Here is a 23,094-nt window from a genome sequence, read left to right on the forward strand (position 1 = left end):
TCCCTAGGGTTCCTAGTTGAGTTAGCATAGTAGCACACACATTTTTTTAGCAGTCACGCAAAACAAACACTCACAAATCATTATTCAATAAAATCTGGAGGATGTACTTCTACTCAGGCGCGTACGCAGGATTTTTTCAAGGGGTGGGGGGGGGGGGGGGGGGTTAACATTTTTAAATCGGGCCGAAAATTTCGCATCGACTCAGCCAGCCGCTGAATAACCGGGGGGGGGGGGGGGGGTAAGAGGACACTTTTTTTTTTTTGGTTCTCGAAATTTGAAAATTTGACATTTTGCTCCGTTGGGGGGGGGGGGGGGGGGGGGGGGGGGTAAGGTCACCTTTTTTGGGTCAGCCATGGGAATAATTTTTTTTTTAAAGGAGGTAAGAGGACACTTTTTTTTTTGGGGTTCTCGAAATTTGAAAATTTGACATTTTGCTCCTATGGGGGAGGGGGGGGGGGGTAAGGTCACCTTTTTGGGGTCAGCCATGGGAATAATTTTTTTTTTTTAAAGGGGGTAAGAGGACACTTTTTTTTTTTGGTTCTCGAAATTTGAAAATTTGACATTTTGCTCCGTTGGGGAGGGGGGGGGGGGGGTAAGGTCACCTTTTTTGGGTCAGCAATGGGAATAATTTTTTTTGATTAATTTAAAAAAAAACAAAACAAACAAAACAAAGGGGGGGGGTTCGTTTTTTTTAGGGGGGTTTATACACATAAAAATACCAAAGGGGGGGGGTTAACCCCCCAACCCCCCCCCCCCTGCGTACGCGCCTGCTTCTACTTCTACGACGATTCTCAGCAGGATCCATAAGTCAGGATGTAACTTTTTTAGTTCCGAGGAATAAACTTAGGTGCTCATTTGCAATGAATGCTTGTTGGTGCATTTAATAGATTGTGCGAGTAAAAATCTAGTTGAATCTTTGATTTCGAAGAGCATATTTTTCGAGCAATCTATATAATTATCTCACGTTTTTATTCCTTTTATTTCCTTTATCTCTCCCCTCAATCACTCTTTTGTTTGCCCCCCCCCCCCCCCCGTATATCTACGCCACTGTACCTGATGAGGGCTTAATTATTGTGGATAATTTTCCCATGCCCATCAAACGTTACCACAGAGCATGCAGTCAAATTCAGCTATAAAGCTATAAATCTAGAAGGTCTTCGATGAAAGACTAAGTAATAAAAATGGCAGCCTCCAGTGTAAACACACGACGGTTCATTGGTGAGTTTTTCTTAATTGTGATATATCACCGAATAACACTTAATTAATATCCTTTGCCTTTTGGAAAATAACCACCTCAGCTAAATTCAATCAACAAAAAGTATTTAAAGTGAACCACATTCCGTATATGTAATCATATGGCTTTGCTTATTGTACTCATGTGACGTCCCAGACGTTCAGTTTTGTGTGTGTGAAACTGAAAGAAAACAAGAATACTGTCTGTGAACTGTGGCCTTCATTGTGAATTGTGCGCACATTAGCTAGATCTATGCTTTGCTGGAGTGTCATTGTGTGCTGTATTTTGCCAGCTTCAGTTTAACTAAGTTTTATTATCTCAAATTCTATATTATGAAAGTAAAAGACCAAAGGAGTAAAGCCTAAACTGCGTAAATGTATTTCAAAATCTTTAATTTTGTTGCATTTTCTTCCTTTCAATTGTTTGTTTTGTTTGAATTAATCTATTAATTTTTGTTTAACTTTTATTTCTATTGTTCATTTGTTGTTCATATTTGTAATTTTTTCTTCACAAAGTTGAGCCTAGACTAGAGGCAGTCTATCTCGAAAGCTTTTGCATTTCTTTTTGTTTTCGTTGTTTTCTCTTTCTGTCTTTTCTTACTTTGGTTGTTTCCTAAAAGTACTAAAGGCTGAAGTAGGCCTATTCATTACTGGTAATAAGTAATTTACTTCATTCATCTTCATTTTTTCTTCTCATTTCTCCATCATATTTTGAATTTGATTTTTTCCCCCTTTTTTAAAGAGGGAGGAGGGGAGGCCATGGGCGTAAACACTAATGTTTTAAGAATAATGTGAGATGCATTTATCAGCAGTTTTATCTCTGCAAATTGTGTTCGATGTACACTGTATCAATATTTAAAACTGGCTTAAGTTATGAGAGGAATACACAAAACAATAAATCAATGCTTTATGTTTTGTGTTATTTTACAGATATTGGTATTAATCTAACTGGTAAGTTTATAAATTTCTTTTTACTTTTTTTGTTTTTGTTTGTTTTTGTTGGTTTGGTTGTTAACTTGTAAAGAAAGGTATTTTTTGAAAACTTAAATTAATTATTTATAAACAGAAAGGTTTGAGCCCTGGCAGGCCGGGAACTTATGCCCTTTGTAAGACATCTGTCTACATTAAAGGCTAAGTTCAAGTGCTCCAAACATAATTTGCTTTTAATAGATGCAGATAAAACAAGAGAAACAGAGCAAAACAAATTTGAGTACAATCAGTTAACTAATAAGGAAAACTTAAAAAATCACTACACAAATTGCCAATTTGGTTTGGTTATGCAGGAGGCTAGTATTCCTATAAATTGGGGGTATCAAATTTTACCAGTGTATTTCAAAAGGATGATTCAATATCTATACTTCCCATATTTTTATTACTAATCTTAACCACTTAAAAATATCTTTTGTACGTAGTTGATTCAACGTTTTGAAATAATATGTATAGCAATAATAACAAAATCATTTATAAACCACTCAGAAAAATTAACATAAAAGTAGGAAAAATTAGCAATGATACTGATGATGATGACAGGACGATGAAAAGACTGGTAGATATTCATGCAGGTATACAGTATAGGGCCTACAAAAAAAAGATGTTGATTGCCCTTTAAAAAGCCGATCGTTGATTTCAAGTTTGTTGGGTCGGTCACAAATGGCAATGCAACATCTTTTTTTTTAGGCATTGTTGCAGAGCTGCCAACCAGTACGATTTTCTCGTATTTTGTATGATTTTCTCGTATTTTGTATGATTTTTAGAAGTAAATACATCAATACAATTTTCAACCCCAAAAAATAAAACTTGTGTGTGTGTGTGCCCAACACATTCTCATAGCCCATTCTCTCTTGTAAAGTATCCTACAAGTATCTCACATCGGCAATTTGGGAATGTTCATCGGTTCATCGAACATATCAGTCATGACGAAATCATGCTTATTCAACCATTCGTCCATTAAAAAATTTCTTCCTGTATGTAGGAACTTATGCAAATTAGAACTCCCCCCCCCCCCCCCCCCCCCCCTCCCCCCCCCCCCCCCCCCCCCCCCCCCTCCGGAAAGAAAAAAACAACACGGGGCCGTTTCTCGAAACCGTCATAACTACAAGATCAACGATATCTCGCCACTGTCACGCAACTTGTCAGCTAAGTGTTTCACGAAGCCGTCTTTGCCAAGATGAGCGACAACTTCCGCGACAAGCGAGTTGTCACTGCTCCGAACCTGTCATATCTTTTTAATTGCTGTAAAGCGCCATCACAAGTCAGTTTGTTGCCATTCCATGGGCCGCGAAATGGACGATTAGTTTCACTATCATTTTGAGAAAAATATAGACGAGTTCGGTACGTAATTCTTTGGGATGCGAAATGCAAATGTACAAAAGTGAGAATACAAATTATACAGAAACTTTAAAAAGCTAAATATAAACATTAAATCACAAATCATTAACTATAATGAGAAGTAAGAATATTACACACCGTTTTTCATAGTCGATCCATAGTCTTTTAATAGGATACCTTCATACCTTTGGGGCCTATGTGCATTATTGTTCCCTCTCTAATTACTTCTTCCAAATTATATTTTCAATATCAAATCAATTATATAACGAGTATTTATGAGACTCTAGAGTAAAAACTGGCTGAGAAAATACATTTTGCCTAAAATTCCTCGTCACAATAAACAAAAAAGTACGTATTGATAAACTATCACATTACGGTATCCTTCAACTAACTTTTGATTCGACTGTCGAAAAAAAAACACTCACCGGTTTTTCTTTAATTTAAGAATCTTTACGGAAATATGCAAATCGTTTGATGATGTAAATATGATAATGACACTATTTATTATTTATTTTAGGAGAATTTATATGTATATATTTCTTTTTGAACAATTTTAGCCCCAAAACTTGTTTTGGGTTATTCTTGATAAATCAAGTGGATCGTGACAAAGACTATGTTCTTGAGCTGCTAGTATCGCGATATATCGATATCATGTCTGTCATGGCTTTGTGAAACGGTTTATCCGCTTCATGACATCTCCGTAGGTCGCCGACAAAGATATGACTGTCATGGAGTTGGTTTCGAGAAACAGCCGCCACATTTCTGCAGTGAGATGGTACTTATCAATCAAAAATAGGATTTTTGTTCAGTTGAGGTTGGCAGCTCTGTAATTGCATTGTAAAACTAAGATTCAACCTTGTTTTTGATAATGATGGCAGGAGGGAATGTTACAAATTTATCTTTTTGATTCCAGATGGCATGTTCAGAGGTCTATACCATAGATCACAGAAACACCAAGGTATGTACAATGTACCCTCATAATGTTTTCCTTTATGATTTTAAGATTCTACAAATTAAGAGTTATAGAAATTCCTCCCCAAAATAAAAAGAAAAAAATAGTTTTATGTAAAAATCAGACATTCGTATTATTAATGATGGTTTGTAAAGACTACTAAAGTGCACCTAAAGTTACTTTTCAAACTGAATGCAAATAGTTTGATAAAGTAAGGAGGAGTATTGATGATCCACAGCACTTGTATGACGCCAGTTTAATATCTGTATCAAACATTCAAAGGTGCCCGCTCCCATGTGACCGACATTGCAAATATTTAATCTTTTCCGCCCCAAATTTGTAAATTTGTACTGTAGCTTCCCTCACTATTCTTTATGTATTTAAAAAAAACGTCACCAAACATGAACAATACTCGATATTTTTAAAACTTGTCCAAATATACTTTGGAAAGCCATTCATATACATGTGTTCCTGTCCAAATATTAGAGAGATTGAGACGAGACAGGTTGGTACAATGCCATTTGCAAACATGCCTTTAATATATTTAGGCTATATAAACAGAGAACTATATTGTATTACTTTTTCCCTGATTTTATATGGTGTGGGAAGCTGCTTTAGCATTTCTCATTTAAACAACCATCAGGTGCAGAGAATTATAGAAAAGGGTCACTGTACATGCAAGCCAATATGTTTGCAAATAAACTTTTCTTTGGGTTAATGTATTCGCGATAATTTGCAACGGCTACTGAAAATACAAATTTGTATTGCCTGCTCATTATCAGGTGTTGATGTACTTGTGACCCTACAACAAATCCCAAAGTTCATGAAATTCACATGAACAAAACCTTTTATTAATTAACATCATGTAAAGTTGAGTTTGTAGTGCCATATGATTTGTCCATCAACAATTAAAACAAAATATTACAACATAGAAATAGTCATGTTAAATCAGAATGTTTTGTTTCCTTCTTGCAGATGATTTCCAAGATGTTCTGCAGAGAGCTTTCAAAGTCGGCATGAAGAAGGTATGTTTTTTTGTAATGGCTGTAGAGTTTTAATATGTTATATAACGTTTGCCAAAGAGTTCATGTGCATTTATTAAGAATGAGAGTTATCTTTTCATCGGGTGACACCCCCCTCCCCTCTTTTATTATTATCATTTTATTTTTAAGAGAATGTAGAGAGTTGGGGGATGATCCAAAATTTGTAACAACAAAAAATGAAATCACATTCCTGCAGCACACATGTATAACAGACTTCTCCCCCAAGGATTACAGGGTGGTACATTTTCCCTTTATCCTCCCCTCCACCTGCCAATAATAAAAATAATAATAATAATATGTTCATTATAAAGCACTCTCGCACCATTGGTCTCACAGCTCTTTACAAGGTATGAAAGTGGGAAAATCAGTTAAATAAATATGTCTGTACATTTGTCACTCTAGTCTGAGGTGTTATTAGTAGGAAAAAAACAAAGATTAAATGTGAATATTTAAAAAATAGCCCCTGCTCCCCATGAAACATTTTATATTTTTGTGTTGTTGTTGTCTCTTTTTAGATGATGATAACAGGCGGATCACTGAAAGACAGTAAGGAGGCACTGGAATTGGCCCAAACCAATGGTAATGACAAGGTCTATGAATGATATAAATGTATATTCTACTCCCTTTGCTGTGCTCAACCTGCATATCGTACCGAGACCCGTAATATATGAGAGGGACATACATTGTATCCTAACTCTGAACCCCCCCCCTCCCCCCCCCCCCCCCCCCCCCCCCCCCCCTCCTTAATGTCACACTTTTAACAGGGGGCAAAAAGAGACACATCCTTAAAAATTAAATCTACTTCACATTTTAAAACATAATGTGGGGCCCTGAAATCTTAATTTTTTTTTTTTTTTGTAAAGGTAGATACATGAACCAGTTCTAGTTGTTATCTTTACTAGAGCTTCATTTACCCCCTTCAAAATAGAATAAATTTGTGTAATTCAGTGACAGCCTGAATGATGTGTAATTAATGTATATATAAAGCCAAAACCAAATAAATACCAAAACTTTGTATTACCTTTAATCAGCCATCCGCAAAAACCTCATCCGGGTAGGTTACCATAACAACCGCACCTCCTCCATCGCCATCAGCTGGCGCGCGCTGTGTACATGTATACACTTTTTCACGGCGATGACGTCATTTACCCCTGTAAATATCACCCTGGCTCGACTAGGGTGAGATTTACCTCGATATTGTCCGGACGTTACCCCGATTGACGTGTCTTAATTGGAAGGGGAATCCCAGTGAAAATAGATGTTGTAATGGATATGAAATATCTAGTTGGTCAAGGTTTTCCTTGTTCTTTACAAAAAAAAGATGAAGTAAAAATATAAATTTAATAACACTTAACTCTAGACATATTATGGGTCACAGTTGTATTCATAATTTTGTTTATAAAAAAGTAATATGATGTACAGAAACACATAAACCAATGACTGAATTTTCTCTTTCTTCTCAGATGCACTATACAGCACAGTTGGCTGTCACCCGACCAGATGTACAGAGTTTGACAAACACGCTCATGGCCCTGAGAAATACCTCAACGACCTTCTGGAACTGATACAGAACAACAGGCAGAAGGTTGTAGCATTAGGAGAATGTGGCTTAGGTAAGGTAGTGTTGTGGCACAAGAGAAGAGGCGTCCGGAAAGCAAAATGCATAATTGTTGAAAATTGTAATTTTAACACTCTGAGGTTGAACCATATGAGGATTAATATTACCTAAAACTTACATTTACATATGTCAAGAAAGAAGTTCTGATTATTAAACAATTATCCCAGCTCCATTATGGTATGCCTTTTGAGTTTCAGATGCATCTTGTTGTATAAGCTCTTAAAATATACTTGTACCATGTATGTGCAATGGTGAACCAAGATTTCACTCTGGCACCAAGTAATTTTTCTTTTTCTTTATTTTATCAAATATTTAGAGTGATGCTCAGGGTTTCGCTTGGATTTTTGTTTGAGTTTTGGATTTGGGTTAAGGTTTGGTATTGCGTTGGATCTGGGGTTGAAGTTAGCTGGCACTTCTCATGTGTATTAGGAATTAAACACAGAGCAATTGTCAATGGAGCATGTGTCGATGAAGATTTGATGAAGAAAAAACACACCAAATAAACAAAGAAGAATCATGTACTTTACTGTTGAAAAATGTACCAACTCTCTCTTTTTTTGTAACTACTTGCTTAACTCTTTCAGGATTGTTCATTTTGTAATTATTAAATTGTATATTACTTTTTGTGTCATCTTTAATTGCTCCCCCCCCCCCCCTATTGTGGGCTACACTATACAAATTAGATCTTTCTCTCTCTCTCTCTCTCTCTCTCTCTCTATCTTTCTATTTCTCTCTCTCTCATACATGCTTTTCAATATATTATTTTCAAATACTTTTATATTTTTTTTCAGATTATGATAGGCTTCACTTTTGCCCTAAGGCCACTCAACTGAAGTAAGCTACTTTATCAACTTTTTTGTTTGGTTTGGTTTGTAGTTTGTTTGTTTGTTGTTGTTGTTTTGTTTTTTTGTTGGGGGGGGGGGGGGAGGGGTGGTGGGGGAGGGGGGGGGGGGTGAGTATGTGTTTGCTTGTCATTCGTTTAACTTTTTAGCACAAAACAAACTCAAACCACTTCATAGTATTGCTACAGGGAGGCTGCATGTTTTGTATAGTTTTTCTTTCTTTATCAAAAATTCAATCAGCATAATATCCAGTATTAAAAACACCTGCATTTAACCTTCTGAAATCTGTTTTTACGTTTCTTTGTATCTGTAGGTATTTTGAGAAACAGATGGTTCTAGCAGAGGAAACCAATCTTCCTTTATTCCTCCACTGTAGAGCGTCACACCAAGACTTTGTAGGTTAGTAGCACCATTATTTTAATAACCTTGTATCAGTACACCAGACAAGAATGCCAGGCTTACATTCAAGCAAAGACCCAACTCTGCTCTTGGTTGCGTGTGGGAGACAAACCCTTCTCTTCTTCTGCATCATGCTTTTGAAACGATCTACCTCAGTGCTTTTGGGCTTCACCATCTCCTTCTGTTTTCATAAAGTCTTTTAAGACCTTTCTTTTCAACCATAAAATCAATCATTGCATGTTCTTGTTTAGTATTCTATATAGCCACCAATGCCTTTGGTACAGTCACTGTTTTAAGCATTTGAAATTGTCGCGTTTGATTGGCTGTGAGCAAATTTGATATGGCAATGTGACAGTCGTTATTGCTTATAAGTTGTTATTTTTTCTTTAATCAGGGGCCTGGGATTTTAGAGATCTAATTTTATACTCATATGATTTCTATGGAACATGAAACGTCTCATTGTTTTTGTTTCAGATATTGTGAAAAGGAATAGGGAAAAAATAAAAGGAGGTGTGGTGAGTATCAACAACTTACATTCATTAATGATAATGATTATTAAAATGAAAAATATTATTAAAGGTAATACAAAGTTTTGGGAAATTTTGAAAATTGGCTGGATAAAGATCTTTACCATTTTGAAATATTTGGATGCCCCTGTGGAGCTATACTATGAAAAGAGTTTATTATTTACAATTTCATTACGGTACTTTAGACTCGATTTCAACCACGACAACGATCACTGAATATTGTAGGATTGCATATGTTTCCAATATGTTGAACCAAATTCATGACCCCATACCAAAACTTTGTAATACCTTTAACAAAATGCTGTCATTTTTACAAGTCCAAACACCAAAAAGTACTTTGCTCTGTATATTGGGGGTTCCATGTTGCTTTACTATATTAAATTTATGAACTTCAAACATTGAACTATAAGGAAATATTGCAAGTTTAAATACACTTTCTACTATCATCAAAATAACTTGAGTGTTTAGTAGAATAGTTGATGCACATGTACTTGTTTTAAATAAGGCATGCGCAGAACCCAAGTCTGACTTGGGTTACATGTACTTTTGCACTTTTTGTTAGTTTGATGTTATACATTCAAACTACACATTTTTGAAAGAAGATTATAGTTTGTAATGTACAGTATATGCAAGATATAGTTCAATCCATACCTCGATCTGTATACCAAGATGTAACTACCAATAATTTTGAATCATTATGCATTTTGAATTCTAGTTATGTATTGTTAGGTTTAAGCTGTGTGTTAAAGATAACAGACAATCTTTATTTTTAGCTCAGATGGGTAATTGATCTTATAAATAGACAAAGAAAAACTCAAAATGCAGAACCTAACATTTGAAAAAATCAGCAATTTCCTAGAGTCTTCATTTTCTTGCCCCAAACAGTTTCTGAAAAGAGCTTTTTGCTTGTCATAGTTAACTAATGAGAAGAGCAGACTGAGAGCAGTAAATGTATGATTGTCATATAAATAACCAATGTTTGTTTATTGTTTATTGTTTTGTAACAATAGGTGCATTCATTTACTGGATCCAAAGCAGAAGTAGCAGAATTTTTAGACCTGGATTTCTATATTGGCATCAATGGATGGTAAGTTTGTCTTTGATTCTTTGGATTGTCGTGTTGAAGATAATCCACCATCTGTTTTACATTTGGAAGAAAATGTGTTTAAAAAATCAATTGATAACAGTTTATTTTATACTTCTGGCTTTTTTACTGTACTTCATGTAGATTTGTTTTTGTACATCGCTTGGATGCCACAATGCATACCAAAATGGTACTTAAAAGGCAAAAATGGTCACGCAAAGCTATTGAATTTGGTTCTCAACTTTCTGTGGGAACCATGGATCAAATACATGTACATGTAAAATTTAGTTTTATCTATTATGGTGCATATCTTGCATTTGTCAATTTAAGGGTAAGGCATGTGAATCAGCTGTTTTTTTTAAAAAACCATACGATTTAAGTAATTCAGTAGTCTCTGGGTTTAAAACACTACAAAACAGGCCATGTCCATGAAAACAATTACTTTTTCATGTTCTAGCTATTCTGTCTAACAATTATTTTTTTCATGTTCAATTTTGTCTAAAGTTCCCTGAAGACGGCAGAGAACATTGAAGCCATGTGTACGATACCAAAGGACAGGCTGATGATCGAAACAGGTATGTGTTTGTAGAAAAAGCGCTAGAAGTTTTGTAACAATGAGGACATACTTGGGATAAAATGGGCTACAGGGTTCCATTATGCTGCAGTCATCTCCCAATATTGATAAAGTTCCTACCTTAACAGTTTGACGTACACTTTACCTAATCATAAGTCTGTATCATTAACACAGTGATGCCCGTAGAAAATGTTTATCACTGAGTAAAAGTAGTTATCGTAGAAAGTATATTATTAAAGTAAATGTGTGATTTCCCTTCAAATTTTGGCCTGGCAGGTTACTACAACATGTCAGATGACCTCTACAAAATGGTAAGATTTTTGCAAACTCAGTCTCAAAAGGTAATTGCAAGGTGTTTTGCAAGCTGCAGTGTTTATGTGGCAGTTAGTTGACAGATTTGTTACAGTAAGCAAAGGGTACACCTTAACCTGATCCAAACCCCAACCATAACCTATTAAAAACCCAATTGCAATTCTATCGCCCATGGAAATACATTTTGTAGTAATCTTCCAAAAGCAAATGTTTGAGCATTCTTCATATTACAAGCAATGATGAAAGTTCTTCTTACTATATTATGTATATCGCGATCTGTTGCTTCATTTACCACACAATACAGACGGACCATGGTGCGAGGTGAAACCAACCCATGCAGGCTTCAAGCATGTCCAAACCAAGTTCCCTACCAAGAAGAAAGAGAGATGGGAGGAAGGTCATTGCGTGAAGGGACGCAACGAACCATGCCACATCACGTAAGTTCCGACAATAGATTGCAGTTTTTAATACAGTCAAACCTGTCTACAGCGACTACAGCGACCAAGGGAAACACTAAAAGTGATCTTTGTAGACAGGTTCCTTTAGTACATGTTTCAATGAGAAACCATTTTAAAGGGAAACAAAAAATGTACTTGTTGTAGACAGGTGGTCACTAAAGCAGGTTTGACTGTATTATGTAAAGAAATTGTTGGCGTCCACCCAGTAAATAAAGATTGAGTGCTCGATCTTGTAATTAAAGATGAGTTCTGGTAAAAAAAGAAAATGAATTTTCACAGAATCAAATGAAACTAAATACACTGAATGTTCAAGATTACAAATAAATGCCATGTGCCATTTAGGAAGAAAATGTATACTGGCTGAGTAATAAGCATAGAAAGATAAGGAAATCAAGGTAAGCTAGCCCGACACCATGTGTGTGGACCCATATACATCTTTCTGTGTACAGTGCTTGTTACTTTACCAAGACTGGGCCAAATTTATTATGATTTTGATGACTCCAGAACCTTGCAGGGTACACCGATACTTACATGCTACATGATCAACTTTTTCTGATCCATTCCACACCTTTTCTTTCACAATGCAATTCGCATTTACCTTTATCTTTAAAAACAAGACAGAAGAAGTTTTGAAGCCATTATAATTGTTATTATTGACTGAAGTCCTATTTGAGATTAGCACAGATGTAGTGAATTCATATGTCAAACATTCATAACTTTTCTTATTATTAGTCCGATTTATTTCAAACTTTCGCCACTTCGTTTCTCTTATTTTTTCTGCTTTCATATAAATGAACACATTACAAAGGTTTGATTTCCCTTTGATAATCATGTCCTTATTATTTCCATTGTTCGATATTTCAGTCAAGTGTTGGAGGTGATGGCAGCAACAAGGGGAGAGGATATCGATGAGCTGGCCGAGATCATGTATGAGAACACAGAGAAGATCTTCTTCAATAGATGATAATGGCCCCCGTTTAGCATCACTCCATTATCTGTGCCCTACGTCTTTTACTGAACTCTTTGTACATAAATTATTCTTAGTTAAATTAACAGATAGAATGATAGATGATAGATAGAATGTTTCTTGTTTAGCTCGTATCATGTCTTGTACATCTCATTACGATTCCAAGTGATTTAGACATTACAGATCAAGTTGAGTTCTGGCCGCGTCTTATAAAGACTTGATATAAATTATTAATCACAACTTTATTTGAGATTGATATCAATCGCAACTATGTACATAAGAGATAGGAGACTGCAAATTTGCGATTGATTAGAGGACTTGCCATTACTCTTTATAAGACAGGGCTCTGGTCATGCAATTTCATTATGAATAGAAACTGTTTGTAAAGCGATTGGAAAAGGTTGATCATGTAGCACATAAATAGTGACGTATATATACTGCCAGGCTGTGGGATAATTAAAATGATAGGAAAATGACCCAGTCTTGTTAAAACTCAAGTGCACTGTACCAAATGGGACTACCGGTACGCACAAATGCGGCATGAAAGTGTGGTCCACAACACCATTTGTTTCTCGTGATGTTTTGAATATGACGGCATTTAAAGAGCAGTATTTTTCACGATACACCCAAATTGAGTGGCAAATGTAGAATTGTGTCTTTCCAAAGGACATTTTTTGGGAGAAGGGGAGATACGGAATATTGTCTAATCGATGTGAATTACAGCCTAAATTTAATTTAGAGAAATTAAGTACATTATATGTTAGTTGTTCTCTGTAGGTTTTCATGGTGAGCGAGTATTCATGATGGAAGACTTTGGGACCAGCAGAATATACAGGTATTCAGAGAGCTGAATGTAGAAGTGTCAGCCGCCATTCCTTGGGGCCATCAAGAATGTTAGACAATAGGTAAACATTCCCTCTTTAGTTCAGGGATGGCCATGTACCTGTCTGATTGCATAAGGAATTAAGTTTTGGAATTCTTTAATGAAATAAAAAAATGCTCCATCGATTATTACTTTCAAGAACAAATTGAAATTGTTTTTATAACAATCATTGAGTATAATTTGTTGTTTTTGTTGAATACAAGATCATTCTCTGCTCGCTGGCTCAAAATATAATTTTACATATTATATTGTGCCTTCTCATGCTTATCTCCTTTCTAATGCGCATTTCTCTTTTCTCATCTTCTTCTCAACCCCACATGCAGCTCATTATTTTCTGTACCCCCGATCTCTCGCTTCTTTTCTGGCATTGTGTGCTCTTTGTATTATGACTATGTTCTTATATCTGGTAGATGCCGCATGAAAACAAACACAAAAACTCAGCGAGTGACACGTTGAAGTAATAGGAATAAATGCTTTTCAGAAAATAAAGTTTGTTTTATTTCTTTTATGCGAATTGTCCACCTTGCGATACATACATTCATTCATTATTAATGCAATGTTACACTTTGCCAAGAAACACATGTCCACTCATCAGTCATAGCATCTGATGAAAGTGTGATAATAATCAGGAATGCCTGAGTAAATTCCTTTGCAAAGGTTTTGTTCAATACCGGCCCAACTAGAAATAAGATACATACAAGCATTGTAAAATACACTTGATACACAGTCAACAACTAAACTATACATACCCTGACCCAGTTTTTTAATTTTTTAAAGTATAGGAAAAATGGATTTGTCCCAATTGATGTTTTTTGAGATTGTGACATATTACAGGTTACATTAAAAAACTCAAACCAGTCCTACAAGGGATATTCAACCATTTTGGACTTTAAAAGTCATAATATATGCACATACCTTAATAACAAACTACACACTTTGATACTAGGTTCCATTTACATGTATACCGTTTTGCATTGAGGGATTGTAGCATTGCATTCATCACATACAGACATGTGCACAGAACGTTTATGAGTTGTCTGAAACCATTCAGGGCATCGTACAATATTTTATATGACAAAATGTAATTTGATGCATGAATTGCAATTTACATTTTGTGCAGGTTATATACATACATGTACTTTTGGTTTTTACATAAGTTTATCAATCAGATATGACTATTTACGTCTGTTTCTTTCAGCTTTTCCTCTTCCAAGCAAATAAAATAAGTTAGTTTCCTGGTACTATCATCCATGAAGGATCACATCAAGTAAGAAGGCACTGAGCAATCCTAAAACTAACAAAACTTGCAGAGACATAGAGTTAACAACTACATTATCCATACCCATTGTCAGAGCTGCCAACCTTATGCGACCAAAAAAAGGAATCATGATGGCAAAAAAAAAGGAATTTCAAGCCAAAAAAAGGAATTCATAGAAATGAAAGTTACAACCACGCGCGACACACTTCCAATGCAGAAATGTTCATTCATCATGCTGTTTTTTCCATACAAGGAGGAATTTTTTTGGTGGTTATTTTGGTATTATCGGCATTTCATTCTTTTTGAGAATATTTTTCTTTTCAAGTATGTTTTAAATTTAGTTTTCTATTTAAATTGTTATCAAATCACCATTTTAGGGCAGTTGTTTGACGTGTGGTATGTAAAATTAAAAAAAAAAAAAAAATTAAAAAAAAAAAAAAATTAAAAAAAAATTAAAAAAAATTAAAAAACGTATTTTATGAAGAAAAAACGTAATGCCGTAATTTGGAGGGAAAAACGGAGTAATTCCGGCAAAAACGGAATGGTTGGCAGCTCTGCATTGTACATTTCATGTTTTTCGTAACTCGAGGATGAAAAGCAGGCCGTTTAAATTAGGGCCTTTGTTGAATGCTTTTAGATGAAAGCTATAATATTTCACATTCTCAAGAAACATAAATTGTGCAAAATCAATTTTTCACATACATGTACTTACACAATTACAAAACTGTAATGAGAGGAAGAAAGAGGAAGAAATAGGAAAATGGGTTGGTGGGAGTGAGATGAAGGAAAATGAGATTTAAAAAATAGAACCCTGAATGCTACATTGGTCCTTCCATCATTGCATTCCTGATCCAGTCCCCCTTCGAGAACTACATACTCAAACTGGAAGATGGTATAAAGACACTGCATAATACAATTTAGAGTGGAATTGTTATAACAAGAGATGAAAAGAAATAACATCTTAAATTAACTTTACCTTCTTAAGATTATATTTATGAATGGCTAATGAAATAAATTCTGAAGATTGCAAATTTTGTTTCTTAAACCCAAACATAAATTTTCTTATCTTAAATACTAATTCTAGTAATAAATTCAAACAAACTGCCCATACATAAATATATGTTTATACTATACTTTGGTCTTTACACACATGTACTCTTAACTTATCATAATAGCAAAACATTAGAGTGATGCCATACAGGCTAGCTGTGAGGCCATCGTAATAATGTGTCTGCTTCTTATCACAAAAACATCTTAAAGATGAAAACAAAAAACGGAATTCAACTAAGCTAGTAACAAGATAAACTTTTCCATAATTAAAACATTGAAGAATGTATAAGACAAAGAGGGAAAAAAAGTTAATTATCCATATATAGTGTTTCATGTACTTCAACTGAATTTGTTACAAGCATTTTTGGACAAACTCGCTCTTGAATCACACATTGTACATGGCATCAATTTCAAAATGGCAAGCAGTGAAGCACCTCAACAGCCTGCATCTTGTTACTTTGCACACAATAAGTTACATGTCCAGTTAACAACTAAATTATTCATACCCCTTGTGAATTTGATGTTTTTTGTGGTTTTTCTGTTACTCAAGAATGAAAGGTGGACTGGTTGAATTAGGGCCTTTGTTGAATACTTATAGATGTATCAAAACTATACGTCACATTCTCAAGAAACATAAATAGGGACAAATCAATTTTCACATACTTAATTAATAAAAGAATTACAAAACTTGGTAAGGGCATGATTAATTTAGTTGCTAACTGTATGTATATAGTCCTCTCACTTATATATTACTGTTTGAAAATACAAGTGCCAATGCGAAGATGGACGAATTCTAGATCATAATACACTCAATCGTAACAGTAATAATGAGAAATCATATATTTTATGAATTTAAACAGTGATCTTCGAGGTAAATTACTTTCTATTTTTAATTTAAATTATTCAATTCTTAATTTGCTCGGTATATCCAGATGAAACTCGATGATTGAATTGCTGTTTCATCCGGAAGCCTGGGTCTACGTCTTGCTGCAAGTATAAAATAATAGAAAGATAAAAAAATATTATACAAAAACCAGATTGAATATTGTACTGTGCATTGAAAATGCATTCATGAAAATATAAATTACAATCCTCTATGAATTCAACCAAATATTGTAAGCCAGCTTGAGTTATATTCAAATCAAAATAATGCACACATGTTATAATGTGTGAAGTTGCTTGTGAGCTACTTACATGTATATACAGGATTACAGGTACACTGACATTATGGGACCCATTGCCAGGCTTTCAAAATGATTTGATGAAGTCTGCTACATTTACATGGAGCTAGCTATCTCAAAACATTCAGTAAAATAGCCAAACAATGCAACTGAGGAGCTAATGAGAGATAAATATTTCATTCAAACCCAAATCAAGTAAAATTGATTTGATTTGATTTGATATGATTTATTATTAAAAACATTCAAAATAGCATCCATAATAAGGCAGAAACAAATTTAATTTACAACTGGTAATAATCTGGAGCGCCAGAGTGTCAAGTCTGACACACATGAGCGCTATACAAGAACCCAATGTTATTATTATTAATATTATATATGTCCATTCGAATACAACACATTATCTAGGCTAAAACATGCGACTGTGCAACGATTTCTGACTTGACTTGACCCGGACACCAGCTAAGAAAGTAGTACTCTCTCTCTCTCTCTCTCACCTGAATGTCGTTTTTAGCATGTCCCACGCCTGGTCCAGGACTGGGTACACAGCATTCCAGACCAGGGCCACGTAGACCACAGTCAGGTCCCAGGCTTGCTGCAGGTACGGTGCTACGACGATCCAGCCGGCGATGGCGTACTCGGACACGACCTCCCACAACTGGGTGAGCCAGACCATCAGACGCTGTAGGATCTCGACAGTCTGTGCCAGGATCTGAGAGAAAAATGAGTTTAAAAAGTAACATTCCATAATCAGGGGTGTTAGTGAGCACTAAAAAGAAAGAACTTTTTTTTTTGCTCGACCAAAAAAAAAGGCTATCGGGGTGGGGGGTGGCATCTAACAACATTACCCCCTTTTGATTAAGAAAATTGGGGAAAAATCGAGAAAATCAGAAAGAAAAAAAAACAAACGGGAAACCGCTTTAAATCAGGTAATTATCAGGCCTGCATAAAGGAACAATTTTTTTGTTTGTTTAATTAAATAGAAATTATGAATTGTTGGTCCTAATTGAGTCAACCATACCATCAAATGGTACAGAATCATGACAGTCTGCTTGATACTACAAGACGGTCTAGTTTATAAGTAATGTACACTATCAGCACATATATTGTGAGTTTTTAGACATAGGGGGGGGGGGGGGGGGGAGCTGAAGATTCTGGAAGAGGATGGGGGCATATGAACTAACAGAACTTGTGACAAACTGACCATATTTTCATAAATTGCTTTACCAAGAAAACCTCACATGATGATAAATTGGCAATGATATTGGGCATTCTACAAATCCCAGATAACTTGTTTAATATGGTCACACGCAGTTGTGCTCTCTGTTTAAAAACATGCTTACAAATGATAAATGATGATGGTTGATGATGATGATTAATGCATTAATCAATTAATGAACTTACCCAATCCAACCAGATGGGGGCATTCACTGCGATCCAATCCTTGAGAGGGGTCGTCACGGTAACAAACCACGCCCACAGGTCGTACAGCTTCTCCAGCGCTAGGGCGAGGTAAGGTCCACAAAGTTCACTGACCTTGGCATAGTAGATCGGTGCGTTCACCTGCAGCCATCTAATGGAGACAAATAAAGAAGGAGAAAAAAAGATTGTCGGTTACTGTGAAAATCAGGAATAAATACAAAGGAGGAAGATTGCAGGATATTGAATTTTCTCTTCTTTTTTTTTTACTTTACCTCTAAGAAGCACAGAGTTGTTCATCAATGGCTCTTATTATAGGTATCCAGCTTTTTTTAATTCTTGATTTTTACATTTGTAGTTGTAGTAGAACATTTCTTGTATAGTGTGCATTGTGATTAGGAACATTGTGTAAAATGCATACTACTACTGCTTAGCAAAAAGAGGAAATAAGGAGAAAAACAAATATGTGGTCCATATTTAACAGGACCATGTTGAAAAACAGTATACATGTACCTGAAGATATTATCCTGTATAAAGATGTTTTAATAAATAAATAAACAAATAAATATTTGTTAGAAAATTCTGAAAATTTAAAGCTGACTTCATGGCCTTTCGGATGCTCAATCACTTATTTGAAATCCAAATCAGATGCTGGCAAACGTTTGACAAAATATGTATTACATAGGAACCACATCTGATTACATAGATGTTAAGCATGTTGAATGCATTTACACGTATCTGTGGTCAAATCATGGAGAAAAGAAAAGAAAAAACGAGAGGACAATGCCAAGTTCACTTACCCCATGATGTTGGTAGTAAAGAGGGAGATTTTGGTCCAAGCCTGTTTGGAAATAGCAAGGAGACCTGATTTCTGAAGGAATACCTCTGTCCTGGAACCTGAAAATAGAGAAAAGAATAAGCATGAGACATGACCTTACCCATTCCTCTTTATTTTCTAATCTTTGTTTAATTGAGAACAGAAACATTGATTGATTGATACCTATGGGGAGTGATAATTATAATAATGATGATAGGTGTTTTTTATTGCGCCATCTATCTAGAACTTATATTCCGAAACCCACAAGGAATAATAGAAAGAAAAGTAAGTGTCATATTGTCAAGTCGAGCATTGCTAGAAGAGGATCAGATTTCACATTTTTCTACAGACAGGTTTGTACAGCCGCTGTGGTTTAAAATAGACAGTAGTTGGTTTGATCCAAACTCTACATGCACTTCATACAAATAAAAATATATACCAAAATGTTAGATACTAAATGTAAAATGTGGTTAGTAACATTTGGGACAATGTGAAATTTAGCTTGCCCAACAAGACATGGAAGCGAGTAGATGGGACTGAGGTTATACCTTGGAAGCCATGGCTGGTATAGAAGTCCATGGCCAAGAAAGTCATGATAGCAAGAAAGACGACAGAGATCAACGTCTTCCATGGCATCCTGAAACTGCTCATCTTCTCCAGTAATTCCTGCAATATGACAAATATATACACATGGATTTATATTAACATGGTCTTGTTTAAGCAGGTCTGGAATGCACATGAGTAATTGTTGAAAATTATGATTTTATCACAGAGGTAGAACCACATTGTTAATAAATTGAGATGTTAAAAGCACCTTACATTCAGATTTATGTTTAAAAAAAAAAATTCCAACTAACAAATATCATTAAAGGAGTTATGCTTTTCGTGGCACAACATTTTTCTATCAAACAGGTAGCTAGATAAGGATTAAAACTGCTCCTCCTCTAGGTCTTGCCATTACAAGTATTGTTATGCTGGCGCTGAAGGTAGATCTACAAAATAAATACACCAGCCTAGGAGTGGGAAATCTTTGTAAAATAGCTTGTCCTAAATTCTCATCCCTGGAAAACAGTCTGTTACCATTGGTACCTTGGAACACTTTACACTTTTCACATACACGTACTTGTAATTATTAGATTAAAGAAAAAGTATGATTCAATTGATGCTAGTTACCTCACATGCTACCTTAAAAAAACATCTGTTCACATAATTCATATACTTATAGTTGTTAAAATATAGAAAAAGAATGAGTCAATTGATGATACGTACCTCGCACGCTACCTTGCACTCCTCGATGTGAACGCGCCTGATACTGGCCTGATTCAAAGCAAGCTGTTCCTCATTTGTCACGCTGAATGCTCGTACCGTCTCCTGGAGAAGTTTCTTGGGAAGCTGATCAAAAGTCAAATAAAACTAGATGGAACTTCGACTGCGCGCAGTCGAAAATGATGCCTCCGTCATAGAGCAATTTAACAAACCAAAACAGAAGAAATTTTTCAAATTCAAGTTCAATTGTAATCCATTAAGAGGTTCTCAGAATATCGTGATTACAAGCAATTTCTCATATACATATATGACCCTTTGATCTTTGACCTGATGACCCTAAAATCTACTCAGTTCATTGGCTCTGCAAGATGTCCTGAGTTAAATAGTAATCCATCTGTCAGTTCTAATGAGAATGCATTCACAAGTTATTTTTGGATAATGAGCCCATGACCTTTGACCTCATGACCCATGAATCTACTCAGTTCATTGGCTCTGCAAGATACATACATGATCGAAATTTGGCAGGAATCCATCAATCTGTTCTAATGAGAATGCGATCACAAGCTATTTTTGCATACATAATGAGCCCTGTGACCTTTGACCTCGTGACCCCAAAATCTATTCAGTTCATCGGCTCTGCAAGATACATACATGACCAAAGTTTGGCAGGAATCCATCGATCGGTTCTTGAGATAATGCGATCACGAGCTCTTTTTGCATACCTAATGAGCCCTGTGACCTGTGACCTTTGACCTTGTAACCCCAAAATCTAATCAGTTCATCGGCTCTGCAAGATACATACAAGACCAAAGTTTGGCAGGAATCCATCAATCGGTTCTTCAGATAACGCGATCACGAGCTGTTTTTGCATACATAATGAGCCCTGTGACCTTTGACCTTTGACCTCGTGACCCCAAAATCTAATCAGTTCATCGGCTCTGTAAGATACATACAAGACCAAAGTTTGGCAGGAATCCATCAATCGGTTCTTCAGATAACGCGATCACGAGCTGTTTTTGCATACATAATGAGCCCTGTGACCTTTGACCTTTGACCTCGTGACCCCAAAATCTAATCAGTTCATCGGCTCTGCAAGTAACATACATGACCAAAGTTTGGCAGGAATCCATCAATCGGTTCTTCAGATAACGCGATCACGAGAACGGGACGTACGGACGGACGGACGTACGGACGTACGGTACTACTCACGACAGTATGCTTGTGAGATTTTTGTCTTGTGTGTCTGAAAAAAAGGGGTATCTTGTGTGTCTTTTCATTTTTTCCTTCTAAAGACTACTTGTGTGTCTTAATTCCCAACTTCTTGTGTGTTTGTCTAAAATTAAATGAAAATGCATCTTGTGTGTTTTTTAATACAATATGTGTTGAGACTGGTTTTTAAAATTAAAATTAAGGCTTGTATGCCCAAAAGACATTATTGTCTACCTCTATCCAAGTCAGGAAAATTAAGGCTTGTGTCCCGCAAAAACACATCATTTACCCGCCTAAGTCGTGAAAATTGAGGCTTGTGTGGCAGAAAAGACGATCAGCTACCCTGTCCAAGACAAGAAAATTAAGGCTTGTGTGCCTAAAAAACTTGATGTCCAAAAAGTATACAACTATTTATTTGTGACTTTTGAATGACCAAAAAATTGATTTATCTTTTTTCCTCATTGAATAGAAACATCACACACATATAATACAGGTAATGCAATAATATTCCAATGCTGTGGAGGAACCAATGAAAAGCCAAGGAGCTTGTCATGGCAGAAAGATTATTTACCCCTGTCCAAGTCAAGAAAATTAAGGCTTGTGTGGCATAAAAAACATTACATGTATTATATACCTCTGTCCAAGTCATGAAAATTAAGGCTTGTGTGGCAGAAAGACATTACATGTATTATATACCCCTGTCCAAGTCAAGAAAATTAAGGCTTGTGTGGCAGTAAGACATTATTGTCTACCCCTGTCCAAGTCAAGAAAATTAAGGCTTGTGTGGCAGAAAAACATTACATGTATTATATACCTCTGTCCAAGTCATGAAAATTAAGGCTTGTGTGGCAGTAAGACATTATTGTCTACCCCTGTCCAAGTAAAGAAAAGTAAGGCTTGTGTGGCAGAAAAACATTACATGTATTATATACCTCTGTCCAAGTCATGAAAATTAAGACTTGTGTGGCAGTAAGACATTACATGTATTATATACCCCTGTCCAAGTCAAGAAAATTAAGGCTTGTGTGGCAGAAAGACATTACATGTATTATATACCCCTGTCCAAGTCATGGATATTAAGGCTTGTGTGGCAGTAAGACATTACATGTATTATATACCCCTGTCCAAGTCAAGAAAATTAAGGCTTGTGTGGCAGAAAAACATTACATGTATTATATACCTCTGTCCAAGTCATGAAAATTAAGGCTTGTGTGGCAATAAGACATTATTGTCTACCCCTGTCCAAGTCAAGAAAATTAGGGCTTGTGTGGCAGAAAAACATTACATGTATTATATACCTCTGTCCAAGTCATGAAAATTAAGACTTGTGTGGCAGTAAGACATTACATGTATTATATACCCCTGTCCAAGTCAAGAAAATTAAGGCTTGTGTGGCAGAAAGACATTACATGTATTATATACCCCTGTCCAAGTCATGGATATTAAGGCTTGTGTGGCAGTAAGACATTACATGTATTATATACCCCTGTCCAAGTCAAGAAAATTAAGGCTTGTGTGGCAGAAAAACATTACATGTATTATATACCTCTGTCCAAGTCATGAAAATTAAGGCTTGTGTGGCAATAAGACATTATTGTCTACCCCTGTCCAAGTCAAGAAAATTAGGGCTTGTGTGGCAGAAAGACATTACATGTATTATATACCTCTGTCCAAGTC

General features: G+C 35.7%; 2 protein-coding genes across 2 annotated transcripts in view; one reads left to right on the forward strand and one right to left on the reverse strand.

The window, feature by feature from the left end:
* Positions 1 to 1,129: 1,129 nt before the first annotated feature.
* On the forward strand, positions 1,130 to 13,709 carry LOC580466 (putative deoxyribonuclease TATDN1). The gene is made up of 13 exons (XM_030982972.1): positions 1,130 to 1,218; positions 2,164 to 2,184; positions 4,475 to 4,519; positions 5,489 to 5,538; positions 6,072 to 6,135; positions 7,020 to 7,169; positions 7,966 to 8,008; positions 8,330 to 8,415; positions 8,890 to 8,930; positions 9,953 to 10,029; positions 10,531 to 10,601; positions 11,217 to 11,349; positions 12,235 to 13,709. The coding sequence occupies exons 1-13, from the start codon at positions 1,182 to 1,184 to the stop codon at positions 12,332 to 12,334; spliced, it is 918 nt and encodes a 305-aa protein (XP_030838832.1). The 5' UTR covers positions 1,130 to 1,181; the 3' UTR covers positions 12,335 to 13,709.
* A 2,733-nt stretch (positions 13,710 to 16,442) lies between these two features.
* LOC105443071 (transmembrane protein 214-A-like) overlaps positions 16,443 to 23,094 on the reverse strand; it is a 32,804-nt gene continuing 26,152 nt past the window's right edge. The window contains exons 12-17 of the mRNA XM_030982971.1: positions 20,212 to 20,334; positions 19,491 to 19,608; positions 18,926 to 19,022; positions 18,111 to 18,279; positions 17,204 to 17,418; positions 16,443 to 16,515 (exon numbers count right to left, since the gene is read on the reverse strand). Coding sequence (XP_030838831.1) covers positions 16,506 to 16,515; positions 17,204 to 17,418; positions 18,111 to 18,279; positions 18,926 to 19,022; positions 19,491 to 19,608; positions 20,212 to 20,334 — 732 coding nt within the window. The 3' untranslated portion in view covers positions 16,443 to 16,505. The remainder of the gene's footprint in view (positions 16,516 to 17,203; positions 17,419 to 18,110; positions 18,280 to 18,925; positions 19,023 to 19,490; positions 19,609 to 20,211; positions 20,335 to 23,094) is intronic.

This window comes from Strongylocentrotus purpuratus, unplaced genomic scaffold (genome assembly GCF_000002235.5).
Source record: "Strongylocentrotus purpuratus isolate Spur 01 unplaced genomic scaffold, Spur_5.0 spur5_scaffold_13, whole genome shotgun sequence".
Taxonomy (NCBI): domain Eukaryota; kingdom Metazoa; phylum Echinodermata; class Echinoidea; order Camarodonta; family Strongylocentrotidae; genus Strongylocentrotus; species Strongylocentrotus purpuratus.

Excerpts from the sequence above, each read along its gene's own strand:
- LOC580466 (XM_030982972.1), top strand. The coding sequence starts at position 1,182 with ATGGCAGCCTCCAGTGTAAACACACGACGGTTCATTG. Across the intron at positions 1,219-2,163 it reads AAACACACGACGGTTCATTG|ATATTGGTATTAATCTAACT; the intron begins GTGAGTTTTTCT and ends GTTATTTTACAG. Across the intron at positions 4,520-5,488 it reads TAGATCACAGAAACACCAAG|ATGATTTCCAAGATGTTCTG; the intron begins GTATGTACAATG and ends TCCTTCTTGCAG.